At 42.7% G+C, this 16,283-nt stretch overlaps 1 protein-coding gene across 2 annotated transcripts in view; it reads right to left on the minus strand.

Annotated features, from left to right (window-relative positions):
• Nucleotides 1-16,283, minus strand: part of LOC142748949 (gamma-aminobutyric acid receptor subunit pi-like) — a 628,889-nt gene that overhangs the window by 559,282 nt on the left and 53,324 nt on the right. For both annotated transcript variants that reach the window (XM_075856382.1, XM_075856380.1), the window contains exon 2: nucleotides 12,260-12,357. In XM_075856382.1, the coding sequence (XP_075712497.1) occupies nucleotides 12,260-12,357 (98 nt within the window). The remainder of the gene's footprint in view (nucleotides 1-12,259; nucleotides 12,358-16,283) is intronic.

Genomic DNA, 16,283 nt, shown 5'->3' on the forward strand with positions numbered 1-16,283 from the left:
GCATTATTAATTACATGTTAACTTTATTCTGCGGGTCAGTCCGATTCCGACGATAGCAACATTATAGGTCTTTTTTATGTTTTACAACTTTTTGCACAATAAAAAAATTTCTGTCGCTAAGTTGTAAGAACCATAACGTTTTGACTTTTTCATCGACGGAGCTGTATGAGGGCTTGTTTTTTGCAAGACGAGCTATAGTTTTCATAGGTACCATTTTTGGATACATGCGACTTCTTGATCACTTTTTATACCAATATTTGTAGGGCAAAGTGACCAAAAAACATTTGGCAAGGTTTCTTACTTTTTTTTAAACCATTTACCGCGTGGAAGAAATAAAACATTTATTTATAGTTCAGGCTGTTACGGACGCGGCGATACCATATAAGTATGGTTTATCTTCTTTATTTTTAATAATAAAGGACTTAATAAGGGACAAGGGTCAATTGTAGTTTATTTTATTACTTGAAACTTTTATTATATGTTTTAAAACTTTTTTTCACTTTTTTTTACACTTTTTTTTATACGTTCTTTACACTTTTTTACACTTGAAGGTCCAACTGTCTGATTTTTTTTTCTAATACATTGCAGTATGTAGTGCAATGTATTAGATCTGTCAGTCATTCACTGACAGCAAGCCGATTAGGCCTTGCCTCCCGGTGGGGCATAATCGGCTTCCATAATCGCAGAGCAGGAGGCCATTGTTAGGCTTCCTGTTGCCATAGCAGCAGTCGGCAACCCTGCGATTGCAGGGCAGAGCTGCCAATCTGCTAGCAACCTCTAAGATGCAGAGATCGCATTCAATCGCTGCATCTAAGGGGTTAATGGCAGGGATCGGAGCTAGGTCCAGTTCCTGCCGTTACAGGTGGATGTCAGCTTTAACATACAGCTGACATCCACCGCTGATGACACCGGCTCAGCTCCTGAGCCGGCGCGATCTTTCTGTCGGCTATGGAAGCCTTTCAGGCCCCGCCTTTGAGCGGGGCCTGAACAGCTCACATGCTAGGTAGACCGGGAGGCCAGTATTAGGCTTACGGTTGCCATTGCAGCCACTGGTACCACGGCAATTTCATTGCTGGGGTGCCGATGTGCTGCAAACTCCTTAAATCCAGCGATTGCTTTTGACCGCTACATTTAAGGGGTTAATGGTGGGGATCGAAGCTAATTTCGGTCCCCACCATTACAGCCGGATCTCAGCTGTAAAACACCACTGACATCCGGCGATGAAAGCACTGACACAGCTTCTGGATACGGCAAAATGCGGGAAGCACTGGCTTTACATGACGTATCCATACGAAAAATGTCGGGAAAGGGTTTAAAAAAAAAATGCTAACAATGGTGTGCATAGCCTTAAAGTGTTCAAACTTTAAAGACATCATAACCTTCAGTAAATATTCTTTATAATACTGTACACCACTTGTATGATTATTGTCTCAACATGGGTGAACATCAGTTTTTTTCTCCCATAAGGGAGAAGAAAACCTGGACCACACATCCACTATCCTATACTTGATCTATTGCGGCTCGGCATAATGTAAAAAATGTACGAACATGAGGTTCTTAGTAAACATTTTGATCAAACTGTATAAGCCCACTTGCCACTTCACCGCAACCTCTTTTAAGTGGGTCCCTACTCTACCAAGCATAGTATCGCATGGCAACCAGTGCCGCTGCAACATAGCACTGTATCGGATAATTTCCTGAGGACGCAGATACAATTGAATGTGGCAGTTGCTGGGACACGTCAGATACAGTAATTTGCCAGGACAGTCCTGGAAAATTTTGGACTTTTGGCAACTATGCCCGTGTCGCCCGACCTTGTGCCCCCAAACCTTCCCAACTAGTTGTACCCAGGGCATGTGCCCCACCTGCCCCATAGCTACAACCTGAATGGATATTTGTTTTCATGCCATTTTGGTAAACTGTGTATGCAGGATTTAGTTTTTTAGAATCAATTAGTAAAACAAATATTAATTAGTGAAACTAGAATTAATTAGTAAAACAAAAATAACATTAGAAGTGTAATCTCATAGAAGACACTCTATTTCATGATTGCATTTTATTTAATTGAATATCTAATCTCAGCTTCACAAGTTCAGATGTTTTCCCCACACCTATGTTACCCCTTATTTGTGACAGATTTGTGCTATCGCCAATAAAATGAAGATTCACTCCTTATCAAAACACTCAACAAAAAAGTCAAAGTTACCAGTACCACACCATCCAATCTGAAAAACTATTCCATCTTGTTGGTCATCCATGTGCAACGATTCGGCTATACATAAGCGTTATTCAAACATGCTTGCGCCGAAAACATACTCTTACTGAAACTAATGTAGAAGAACAAAGTTCAGCATTTACAAATCCATAAAAATTATATCCTTTATTGAGCACTAAGGATATTCCTGGTATTAACAGACCTTAGTACTGTAAGTTAATTTATGTGTTATACAACACAATTTCTCTTTTTTTTTAATTTGAAAAACATTATTGTTTATTTGAAAAACATCATATACATAATATCAAATAACAAACAAAATATATTTCCTTAATACCCTCCCCCCAAGCCACTCCCCTCCCAAATTACATAACCCATGATGAGGATCCAAAAAAAACAAAAACAAACAAAACAAATCCTATGTGGATCATCTGACTTTAAAAATATTTGTGTAATATCCAGGGGTCCTTCCGCTCCAATTATATTTTTTGTATAATTCCAAACCCTCCCCGACAATTCCATGAGTGAGTTTATAGGAGCCATTTTACTTGACTTGATTTCTAAAACCTCAAAAATTCTTTGTGACACTCCATACTGTGCTTTAACTTGTGCATTAAAAAAAAAAAAAAAATCTACATTTTTCCATTTTATTAGGGAAGATCAATATGCAGCCAGAAAGTAATTAAACAAACATGGTATATCCAAACCCCCTTTTCTTCTGGGAGTACCATAATTTTGCTTCCTGTTTCATATCAACTCATTAAGTAATCTATCTATTTTCTTAAATATTTTATTTCCAATCCACACTGGGGAATTTCTGAGAATTTAGATAATTGGTGGGAGCAGTATCCCTCCAAATTAATAGAATTCTGTCTGCTTTTGAAAGTGGAAGTCTATTCCATATGCCAATTTTATTTTTAATCCTTTCCAACAAAGGGGTGACGTTCAGATTCATGTACAACCCGGGACAGCCAAAAGATTCACCCCCAAATATCTACAATAACCTCCTGTTGTTACCTGTTGCACTTCTGTTTCCAAACTTAGACTCGGGTCAAGTGGAAGTAAAACCGATTTTCCCTAATTTATTTCCAAGCCTGAGAATCTCCAAAATTCTCTGACTTCTTCCATCACTATCCCCAAACTCACTTCCGTTTCCCCTAAAAACAGGGAAAAATGCTACATTGTCCTCTCTCCCCTTCACTCAGGACCCCTGAATCTCAGGGCTTTTCCTAAACTTTATTTCTACTAATTCTATGGCCAAGGCAAAGAGAGGGGGGAGAGAGGACAACCCTGTATAGTATCCCTTCCTAAATTAAAAAATTCAGACGTTTTCCCATTTATGCATTCCCGGGCACAGGGTTTCAGATATAGAAGTTTCACCCACTTTATAAAGTTCTCCCACAGACCATACTTCTTTAGGATTCCCCACAGGTATCACCACTCCACACTGTTGAACGACTTAACAGCGCCCAAAGACAGTATGGAGTGGCGACCACCCAATCTACCCAGATGTATATTAGCATGGACTCTTGCAATATTGTCTTGTGTTGACCTATGGGGCATAAATTCACATTGGTCTTCCTCTATAAACGTTCCAATTACCCTTGAGAGTTTGTTAGCCAGTATTTTTTACAAAACCATAATATCTGAGTTAAGCAGTGATATGGGCCTATACGATGCCAGATCCAGCATATCTTTATCCCCTTTTGGAATTAACACAATATTAGCTTCATACATAGAGTCAGGTGGTTGTCCGCTAGCTAGGGACTGGACCAAGACCCCATGTAGTTGTTCCAGTAAGGCATCCTCATATTTCCTACATACCTCTATTGTCAATCCAACAGACCCTGGAGCATTATCCATTGCCATACCTCTTACCATCTGTCTTACCTCTTCCAACTCAATTGGACGATCCAACCTTTGCTGATGTGACAGCAACAATTTTGGAGTGTCCACCTTTCCAAGGTACTCTTCCAACAATTGATCAGCGTATTCTGTCATATTAACGCTTAAATGCTTAAAATGTATTGCCTCACTCTCACTCACATAATCCCCATTAAGATCTCTAATCCTCAAAATTGGTTTATGCCTGGGGCCACACCGTCCATGAGGCGAGAGGAGTACTCTGAAGGGGCAGCGGCGCCACTGAAAGCAGCCGCCACCATCCCCATCTGCACTATAATTTTACCTGCGTCTATAGGATGCAAATATACTTACATGCATAAGCGCTGCATTCAGTGCCTTTCAAAGACATAAGCAGCGCAATGACGTCATCACGCCGCATGCGTCGTTGAATGGGATGGCATGGCACCCTGCCAATCAGCGCCTTTCAGTGATGCAAGCAGCGCGATGATGTCATTGTGCCGCTTGCATCTTTCAGCCCAGCAGACCTGCTCAGAAGAGACCATGCCTGCATTGCAAGAGGACGGCGTGGGAACGGGATCAGGTGAGTATGTAAAGTTTTGTTTTTTTTGTTAAAAGTCTCAGGGGCTATATGTGGAGCACAATCTACAGGGGGCTATATGTGGGGGACTATATACATTGGTGCTATATGTGGGGCACTATCTACAGGGGAGCTATATGTGGGGCAATATCCACAGGGGGCTATATGTGGGCCACTATATACAGGGGTAGGTATATGTGGGCACGATCTACAGTGGGGGCTATATGTGGGGCACTATCTACAAGGGGCTCTATCTACAGGAGGGCTATATGTGGGGCACTATTTACAGGGGGCTATATGTGGGCCACTGTCTACATGGGGCTATATGTGGGGCACTATCTACAGGGGCTACTATCTACAGGGGCATCTATGGGGCCTCTATCTACAGGGGATATATGTAGGGCACTATCTACAGGGGATTATATGGGGTACTATGTACAGGGGCATCTATGGGGCCTCTATCTACAGGGGATATATGTAGGGCACTAGCTACAGGGGTTCTATGAGGGACAGTATCTACAGGAGGCTCTATAGGGGGCACTATCTACAGGGGGAATTATCTGGGGTACTGTCAGCAGGGGGCTCTCTATGTGGGCATTGTATGTGAGGCATTGTTTAAGGGGGCACTATCTACAGGGGGCACTATCTACACTGGGCACTATCTACAGGGCGCTCTATGAGGGGCACTATCTACATGCGGCACTGTGTGTGTGTGTGTGTGTGTGTGACAGTGTATGGTGCTATTATAATCATGGAATCAGGGACACAGTGTATGGTGCTATTACAATTGGGATCACAGTGCATGGTGCTATTATAATCAGGAACACAGTGTATGCTGCTATTATAATTAGAGGTACAGTGTATTATACTATTGTGCTATTATATTTAGGGGAGTAGTGTGTGGCACAATGAGAATTGTATCTTTGTTTGCAGAAATATTTGAAAAATTAGAAGCTAAAGACTTCTGAGAGGAAAACTGCAGAAATGGGCTGTGGCCTGAAGAATTCATCATAGAGGTCTGGACCAGATGGAGAAGAAATGAGAAAAATAACAACTAGAATATGAGAAGACGTCGCCTGTGAGTCACTCAATGTAAATGTTTATTCTACCTCTAATCAGTACTGCAGTCACTGTAAGATCTGCAGCGAGATGATGGGTGGTATGATTTTTTTTGTGAAACAGCAACTTCCAGCATATCCTTGCCACTGTTCGGGCTATGCTGGGAGCTGTAGTTTTATGCCGTACAAACCTACCCGACAGGGATTGCACCAAAATGAGCTGTATTTGTGATTGTGCTGTACTTATCTACTGAGCTTTGTTCTAGTACTGTATTTATGTACTGAGCTTTGTTCTGGTGCTGTATTTATGTACTGAGATTGGTTCTGGTGTTTTATATATGTACTGAGCTTGGTTTTGGTGTTGTATATATGTACTGAGCTTGGGTCTGGTGCTGTATTTATGTACTGAGCTTTGTTCTGATGCGGTATATATGTACTGTGCTTGGTTCTGGTGTTGTATATATATACTGAGCATGGTTCTTGTGTTGTATATATGTCAAGGAATCACTACTTGAGCAATTCCACAGAGTAAAAGTTTATGGAATTTCTATATGAGCAATTCCCCAAAGGGAACTGGAGACTGTCTGGATCAAGTGTACAAGTAAATCAGCTACTTTAAGTCCGTCACCACTCTGGTCAGCAAAGTCTAAGGCTGCTCTATGGTCTTCACCAGAGCTCGCCGCAAGGCAGGTTTTTATTTGGCCGTATAGAACCCAGGTTACTTTTACAGAATAAGGTGTTGGACAGGAGGTTCACTTGCAGGCAATACCAGAATGGATAACCAGAAAGCCAGAGTGGTGATCAACAAGTAGAGTTCCAACCAGGAAACACTAAAAGTCCAAATTGCAAAACGGAAGAATAACAGAGGTCGAAACCAGCCGTGAGCAGAATATCCAAATCAGTGAACAGAGGGTAAATCCAAAGACAAAGCCGAAATCCAGTTCAAAGAGTTCAAGTAGTCAAGCTGATTCAGCGTATAACTAGGAGCTTGATCAGACATATGCAGTCACAAGAAAATCACAAGCAAAAATGAGAAAACTGAACAGGTTCAAATACTCCACCCTTGGCCCTGATAGGTTGCAGACAGAAAAATAAGATTGGCTCTCCATCTCAAGCTAGAGCCACCCAGTAGTTTGGCTAGTAGTCATGACAACCTAAAAGTGACGGACGTTTCCTAACATATGCACTGAGCTTGGTACTGGTGTTGTATATATGTACTGACTTTGGTTCTGATGTTGTATACGTACTGAGCTTTGTTCTGGTGCTGTATATATATATATATATATATATATATATATATATATATATATATATAGCAATAGAAAGTAGCAGCACTCACTAGAGACAAGTGTGTAGGTGCCAAGCAAGTCGTCCAGATCCAAGGACAAAGCAATATATTTATATATATATATATATATATATATATGTACTGAGCTTGGTTCTGGTACTGTATTTATCTATTGAGCTTGGTTCTGATGCTGTATTCCTGTACTGAGCTTAGTTTTGGTGCTGTATATAAGTACTGAGCTTGGTTCTGTTGCTGTATTAATGTACTGAGCTTGGTTCCGATGCTGCATTTATGTACTGAGCTTGGTTCTGGAGCTGTAATTATATAGGATATATTTATAATAACAACATTGCAGGGCAGATGGAATTGTTTTCAATTCATTGTATGTTTAATGGGAGCCTGTCTGATAGTTTTAACCCCTTGAACCGCCACCATGACCTGACAATATTTCCAAACATTCCCTTGTATGTGCAAATGCAGCAAAATCTATAAAATACACTTTTAAAACGGTGCACTCTATATGCTAATTACTCATTAAAGGGTCATGGGGCAGTGCCACAATCCTAAAAAGTCACATAGTCCTGCCTCCAAACCCACCTTTCCATGCTTGATTGACATCTTCCTGGTTGTTCTACATCACTATCAGTCTCCTCCAATTACGGATGCGCTATTGCCTTGTACTACTTGGGCACCCACCATGAAGCGAGGTGTACTCTGCCCGGCGTCATCGCTGCACTGTTCATGCTAGGGGAGAACAAGGCAACAGCACATCCGCAAGAGTTGGAGGGGGCTGCTAGTAATGTAGAATAGTCAGGGGGATGTCAATCAAGATCTGGGGGGCACCATTTAAATTTTCAACATAAAAGCTCAAATCAGCCCTACTTATGCCCTTTATTATTACTGACAATATTGGCTAAAAAAAAATTTGATTCTGAACATTTTCATACAAATAGGATTTCAGGCACTCCACTGGTTTAACCTACACAGCTTTATGAACACCTAGATAAGAAATCACACTTGAACCATTATTAGCGAAAACTAGACAATATTTTATTGAAAGGCAAAATCATTAAAAATAAGTACATTGGCAGTAACATTACCCATAGAAAAAGGATCCCCACATAGGTCGGGTCCCGCAGCCTCTATAGTAAAGTGCAAATAGTGCATGCAAAGACTGGTACATAAGTAATACGATGAATATGGATAGGAACCATCCAAAGCAAAGTAATACAAAAAAACAAGACAGCAAAAAAGTAAAATTAAGGAGGCATAAAGACCAGAACTATGGGGGGGGGGGGGTCAACCCCAACACGTGTTTCGCACATAGCTTTCTCCGGATATATGAACAGTGACGTTGGCAGAAGTCCTGGAGTCTGCAAGTAAAGCATCAGCTGATGCCCTGCTCCGGGACTCCAGTAGTGTTGCCGACGTCATTGTCCATATAAATGGACAGTTACAATGATGTGGGCAGAAGTTGTGGAGTCGCCAGGAAGAGCATCAGCTGATGCTCTGCTCCGGGACTCCAGTACTGGTCTGCCAACGTCATTGTCAATATATGGACAGTGACATCGGCAGAAGTGCTGGAGTCCCCAGGCAGAGCAACAGCTGATGCTTTGCTCCGGAACTCCACCAATAGCAAACCCCTGAATTGACTAAATATTAATGTCGGGAGCAGTGCTGGAGCACGAACAGCACATGAAGCAAGAGCTCAGTCACGTGGGGCCATGTCGGAGCGTCATCACTTTTAGAAAAGCTCCAGCTCTTCCTGAATCATTCATGAGGTTTGAATTGCAACATTTAGACCAGAATTTTTAATTAAAGTATATTAGTAAGTTACTAAGCTTCACATAAATATATTATTGCAATGCAATTTTTTATCCCGGGATGACACTTTTAAACAGTATGGCTTAGGTCTACAGAGATAATTATCCTAAAACTTCTATGTAAGGTAACTAAAATATAAGAAGGTATGCTTTCTATTTATTTTGTTTATGTAGATTTTAACGTATCCATTAAAATGTATGTTTGAACCCATTTATGAATCTAGTGATGGTGGGTTGCATGACTCCTGTTTGGCTGATTGTAAGTTTAGCATATTCCTTTGGAGTTTTTTTGAACCGCATTCAATTGTTTTCGGACCTTATATAAGATTGTGTATACACTGATGGCAGACCAGGGGGCTGTTAGGTCCTCGGCTGCAATGGAAACCATCGACACACTGCTATCTTGTTCCGGGGATGCCAATGGGGTGTGAGAGAAACCCTCCTTCTCCTGAAACCATTTAGATGCTGCTGTCAATATTGACCACAGCATCTAAAGGGTTGAACGGGCAATATCGGAGCTAACTATGATCCTGCCCTTTAGAGACTTATGACACAGCAAAATGAAAAGGCGACACTGTGGCATAAGTACCCTTAATTACCGCCTTTAAAAAGGCGTATGGGCAGTCGTTGAGGGGTTAATGAATAAAAATGGTTGACTAGTCTAACAAACTGATGGTGAAGCTGTCACTATTTTAATGATAGAACAGGCTGACAAAATGATGGTTACCTATCAGTTTCTGAGAATCTAATTAATTGACCCTAACCACCTGTCTCCTTCCCTTGTAGATTGTGAAGGAATGCGGGCAGGGCCTTCACTCTTTCTCTACCAGTCTGTCACTCAGAAAACTCATATTTATTGTATTTAACTGTTTTTATTGCCCTTTTGTATTTCATATGCACAAGTCCCTGGAATTAACAATAACAATAATAATAATAATAATAATAATAATAATAATAATAATAAAAAAGATGGAAACCCAATATGGTTGTACTTCCTGTTGTCACTTTTAGAAAAATGTCCTCTGTGACAAAACAGGTAAAATGCCAAAATTTCAGTAAGTCCCCATGCACACGACCGTAAAAAATCTCTGTAATTGTGGACCTTAATACGGTCGGCAATTACGGACACATTCAGTTCTATTGACCTTTCTGTATCGCTACGGATAGGTGTCAGTGCCATACAAGTGTACTGCAAAAAATAGAACACGTCCTATCTTTCGTGTTTTATGGGCCATGCTCCCATACTTTGTATGGGAGAATGGGCCGAAAATGCGGGCAGCGGCCTTCGCCGGCTGGCCTTGCCCGCAATCGCAGGCCGTGATTATGGGCACGGCTGTGTGCATGAGGCCTAAGTAAATTGTTTATCTTCTATTTTTAATTTATATTATTACAATTCTTCTCAATACAGTTTATATATATATATACATATTTTTAACCACTATCTCCACATCTTTTAATAGCAGCCTTTATTTCACTACTACTTAAAATAAATGTTTTATATTCTTTTGTCAAATTTACAGCATGACGTTTAATCCCACGTTACCGCTGCAGCCAATCACAGGCTGTAGCGGCCATCACATGGGATGAAACGTCATTCCAGGAGGCTAGCATGGATGACATCAGGGGGCCAGCCTCCTTGGATAGTGCTTCATCCCATGTGACTGCTACTGCAGCCAATCATCAGGCCAGCTAAATGCTCCAGTTTTCCGCAGCGGACATTACGGGCAAAAGACTGCATCACAATTTAATGCGGCCACAGGGACGGATACGCTGCCTACTTTTAAGCAGCGTAACCGCCCTGTGTAAACGTAGAAAAATTGATTTTGTCCTATATTGGTGTAAATTAACCCCTTAACAACCAGACCTTTTTTTGCCTTAATGACTAAGGATTATTTTTGGTTTTTCACTCACATTCAAAAAGTCCTAACTTTTTTGTTTTTCCATCGACATAGCCATATAATATTATACATTATTTTTCGGACTATAAGACGCAGTTTTTAGCAAGAATAAATCTTTCTAAAAAGTCCCTGCATCTTATAGTCGGCAGTCAGCCCCCTGACCGCTTCTTACTTAACACCTTTCCTACCCATGATGCCGACACATCTTGGAGCGGGGAGGGGATGATCTTTGGAGCGGAGCGAGCTCACGCTCTGAGCCTGCTCCATGCACTGCAGGTGTCAGCTGTGTTTTACAGCTGACACGCTGCTCTAACGGCCAGGAACAGTGATGGCGCTGTTCCTAACCATTTAACTAGTTACATGCCGCGGTCAAAACCGACCGTGGCATTTATCCCTATATGTCATAAATGATATGTCATAAATGTTAGATAGATGCGGGTCCCACCTATGGGACCTGCACCTATCTCTAGAACGGGTCCCCCTAAACCTCGTTCTATCTTACTCGGCTCCGCTATCTCCCAGCCACTTCCTGGTTAGGTGGTCAGGAGTTATGGAAACAGCCGAGTGCTCGCTGAGCTGCTCTGTCTCCGTATATCCCATAGAAGTGAATGAGAGTTATGGAAACAACGTAGCACCGTGAGCTAGGCTGTTTCCGGGACTTGGTAGCTACGAAAACAGCGTACATGGTTGAGTTACGGAAACAGAGTAACTCGCTGAGCATCGCTGTTTCCGTAACTCCCATAGGACTGAATAGTAGTTACGGAAACAGCGTAGCTTGCATGCTATGCTGCTTCTGTAACTGCCATTCACTACTATGGGAGTTATGGAAACAGCGTAGCTCAGCGAGTTACGCTGTTTCCGTAACTCATCCATTTATTGCAGTGTATTGTACCAGCGATCTAATGATCGCTGGTTCAAGTCCACTAGGGTAACTAATAAAATGTGTAAAAAAAAGTTAGATACATTTTCAGGAGTGTAAAAAAATATTGAAAAAGTAGTCAAATATAAATTTTTTCCTATTTTCTGTTGTCTAAAACCTGGGTGCGTCTTATTATCAGGTCCGTCTTATAGTCTGAAAAATACGGTACTTTGTATAAAAAAAAAAGACAAAGTAATGAAGGACTAATATTTTTATTGGCTGACCAGAGCTTTTTGATCAGAGAGGCCCCTTCATCAGGCATGTTTACAAATGGGACCTCATAAGCTTGCCATATGAAAGGGCCTCTGTGCTTCAAAAGCTTGAAATTATATTTTTCAGCTTAGTTAGAAAAAGTATTATAATTTTTCTGCTTAGCCAATAAAGATATATTTCCTATAAAACTTTTGTTTTATTCTTACCTTTTTATTAATTCATTTATCAAAATCTTGATACCTTTTCATGCATCCAGATCGGAAAACTATTAAAACAGTTCAATAGATGTGGGAGTGGCTATCCCTAACTTGTGATTTACAAATGTACTGTATGAAAATGTAAACATTTTGACTTGATAAAAATGCATAAGTGCATAATATGAAGAAAAACTGTAGTACGTACCATTGAAATTAGGTCGTAAATATTTGTTGTAATTTTTTGTCAGATTTTGAAATCCTAAAAGTGCATCAGTCTCTTCAGCTTCTATGGAATACATATTACTGGAATATAAATATAAACGGATTATAAAACATTTTAAATACAAATCTATATTCAGATTTAAATCTGGTAATTATTTAAAATGTAATACAAAATTATTATTAGATAATAGTATCAGTTCTCTTATTGTTTTATCCCTCCACCAGGGTTACCAACCTTCTGTAAAATTACAAACAGTCCACAAAAAACAGGTTTTTGTTTGTGCCGTCCATAGTGTTCGGCAGAAAATAGCACCGTCCGAGATTTAGACTCATTCTACCAGAACTTTGCACTGCGCATGCGCCAAAATGTACATGTGTGGTGCAGATGGAAGAGTAGGCCGCATGCATATTTTAAGATTCCGCTTGATTACTGTAGAATCTGAAAATCTGCAGGCTGTGGCCAAGTGAGTAAGCGGTCTGAGTGAGGCCGGTGACTGGGGCCTGTGACAGGAATGGACCAGTCCAGGCACCTGACCTGAGTCACTTGACCTCACGTCAGTGACAAGTGGTCAGGTGACTGACTCAGGTCAGGTGACTGGACTGATCCACTAGCTGGCCAACACCACTCAGACTGCCGCTGCATGACCTTCCCCTAAATGTTAGTCACGTGAGGCAGAGCTGAGAGCTGTAGCGGCAGACTACCACTATCCGCTCTGGGGGCTGCGTATCACCCTCTAAAAGAGAGAGCTGTTTGGCACTCTGTACAAGCGGGGGCTGTATGGCACTCTCTACAAAGTGGGGCTATGTGGCACTCTCTACAAGGGGGGCTGTGTGCCACTCTCTACAAGAGGGGCTGGAAAGCACTCTCTAGAAAGGGGGGCTGTGTGGCACTCTCTACAAGTGGGGGCTGTGTGGCACTCTCTAGAGGGGGCTGTGTGTGTGGCCCTATTAACAGGGGACTGTGTGTGTGGCGCTATCTATAGGGGCACAAATGAGGCATTATTACTGTGTGGGAGAAACGGTTACTAATGGGGCACTTTTAATGTGTCGAGCACTAAGGGATCATTATTACCAACTGGGGCACTGTGGATTACGAGTTTGTTTAGCGGATGGGGTATTGGTAAGGAGTGTGCTGGAAAAGTGAGAAACCAACATGTTTGTGTGTCAAATTCTGCAGAGACGAGTCGTGGCTGGAATAAGTTATTAGTCTTTTTAATAGTGAGTTCAGGGGCGTAGCTAGGGGGGGCAAGTGGGGCATGTGCCCCGGGCGCAGTTCAGAGGGGGGCGCCAGCGCCCCCTCCTCCTGCACTATAATTGTACCTGTGTCGCAAGGACACAGGTACAATTAGAAGCAATGAATGATCGGGCACGTTCCGTGCCCGGCCATTCGGCGCCTTTCCACGAATAAAGCGACTGGTACCTTTTGTACCAGTGACGCTTCCGTCGATGAAAGGCGCTGACTGACTGGCAGGGAAAGTCATCCTGCCCAGCCAATCAGCGCCTTTCATAGACGCTGTGTTCAACCCCCTGGAGACCTGCGCAGAAGAGAGCAGGTCTCCATGGCTGCCGGGCGGCGTGGGAGCGGGAATAAGGTGAGTTTGAATTTTTTTTATTTTTTTAAAAATTGTAATAGAAGTGTGGCTGTATCTGCGCGGGGGGGGGGGGACTTTGTCTACACGGGGGACTTTATCTACGGGGGGTGTCTATCTACAGGGGGACTATATTTACAGGGCTGGGCTATATACAGGGGGACTATATCTACCTGGGCTATATACAGGGGGACTATATCTACAGGGCTGGGCTATATACAGAGGGACTATATCTGCTGGGCTATATACAGGGGGGACTATATCTACAGGGGGGCTATATACAGGGGGACTATATCTACAGGGGGGCTATATACAGGGGGACTATATCTGCTGGGCTATATACAGGGGGACTATATCTACAAGGGGACTATATCTACAGGGGGCTATAAACAGGGGGACTATATCTGCTGGGCTATATACAGGGGGACTATATCTACAGGGGGACTATATACAGGGGGACTATATCTACAGGGGGCTATATACTGGAGTGGGCTGTCTATAGAGCACCATATACAGGGGTGGGCTATATAGTATATAGCCCCCTGTAGATTTAGCCCACCCCTGTATATGGCGCTCCATAGATAGCCCACCCGAGTATATAGCCCCCCTTTAGATATAGCCCAGCCCTGTAGATATAGCCCAGCCCTGTAGATATAGCCCAGCCCTGTAGATATATTCCCCCTGTAGATATATTCCCCCTGTATATAGCCCACCCCTGTATATAGCCCACCCCTGTAGATATAGCCCCCTGTGTATAACCCCCTCTGTAGATATACCCCCCCTGTGTATAGCCCACCCCTGTGTATATATAGCCCCCCTGTGTGTATCCCAGCCCTGTAGATATAGCCCAGCCATGTAGATATAGCCCAGCCCTGTAGATATAGCCCAGCCCTGTAGATATAGCCCAGCCCTGTAGATATAGCCCAGCCCTGTAGATATAGCCCAGCCCTGTAGATATGGTCCCCCTGTAGATATGGTCCCCCTGTAGATAGCCCACCCCTGTATATAGTCCCCCTGTAGATATAGTCCCCCTGTAGATATAGCCCACCCCTGTATATAGTACAACTGTAGATATAGCCGACCCCTGTATATGGTATCCCACAAATAGCTCCCCCCTATAGTGCTCCACAGAAAGCCCACCCCTGTATATAGCCCCCTTGTACATATAGTCCACCCCTGTATATAGTGCTCCACAGATAGCCCACCCTTGTATATAGTATATACAGGGGTGGGCTATCTGTGGAGCACTATATACAGGGGTGGACTATCTAGTGGAGCACTATATACAGGTGTGGACTATATGTACAAGGGGGCGGCTATATACAAGGGTGGGCTATCTGTGAAACACTATATACAGGGGTGGACTATATGTGGAGGACTATATACAGGGGTGGGCTATATCTACATGGGGGCTACATACATGGTTTGGCTATCTGTAGAGCTCTATATACAGGGGTGGGCTATATCTACAGGGGGCTATATACTGGGGTGGGCTATCTGTAGAGCACTATAGGGGGAGTTATTTGTGGGACACTATATACAGGGGTGGTCTATATGGGGGCACTATCTACAGGGGCTCTATGGCAGGCACTATCTACAGGGGGCTCTATGGCAGGCACTATCTACATGGGGCTCTATGGCAGGCACTATCTACAGGGGGCTCTATGGCAGGCACTATCTACAGGGGTCACGGTGTGTGTGGGACACGGTGTATGGTGCTATTATAATTAGAGGTGCAGTGTTTGGCGCTATTATATATAGGGGCGTAGTGTGTGGTATAATGATAACTTTATATTTATTTATAGGTGCAGAAATGTTGGAAAAGAGAGAAGCTGAAGACATGTGAGCGGCAAACTGCAGAAATGGACCGGGAGAAGTCATCATAGAGGTCTGGACCAAATGGAGAAAAAGAACTAGAATCTGAGACGTGACCGGTGAGTCACTTAATGTAAATGTTCACTCTGCCTCTAATCAGCACTGTAGTCACTGTATGATCTGCAGCGAGATGATGGGTGATATGATTATGATAGGATTTATTTTTTGTGAAACGGCATCTCCCAGCATATCCTTACCATTGTTCGGGCTATGCTGGGAGCTGTAGTTTTACACCGTACACACCTATACGGCAGGGGTTGCACTAAATTGAGCTGTATTTGTTCTGGGGCTGTATATATGTACCGAGCTTGGTTCTAGTGCTGTGTATAGAATCATATTGCTTGTGAAATGTACAAATAATTTTATGCTCGCGTTACATAAAAAGAAATGACACGTCGATTGGTAGAGAAAACAAACACGGCGAGGGGGAAGGAGATGTCGGGAAAGAGGTTGGGTGTGGGGCGCCAAACTGAATCTTTGCCCCGGGTGCTGGAGAACCTAGCTACGCCTCTGGTGAGTTGTGTTCAATAACAGTATGCAGAT

This window comes from Rhinoderma darwinii, chromosome 3, assembly GCF_050947455.1.
Source record: "Rhinoderma darwinii isolate aRhiDar2 chromosome 3, aRhiDar2.hap1, whole genome shotgun sequence".
Classification (NCBI taxonomy): domain Eukaryota; kingdom Metazoa; phylum Chordata; class Amphibia; order Anura; family Rhinodermatidae; genus Rhinoderma; species Rhinoderma darwinii.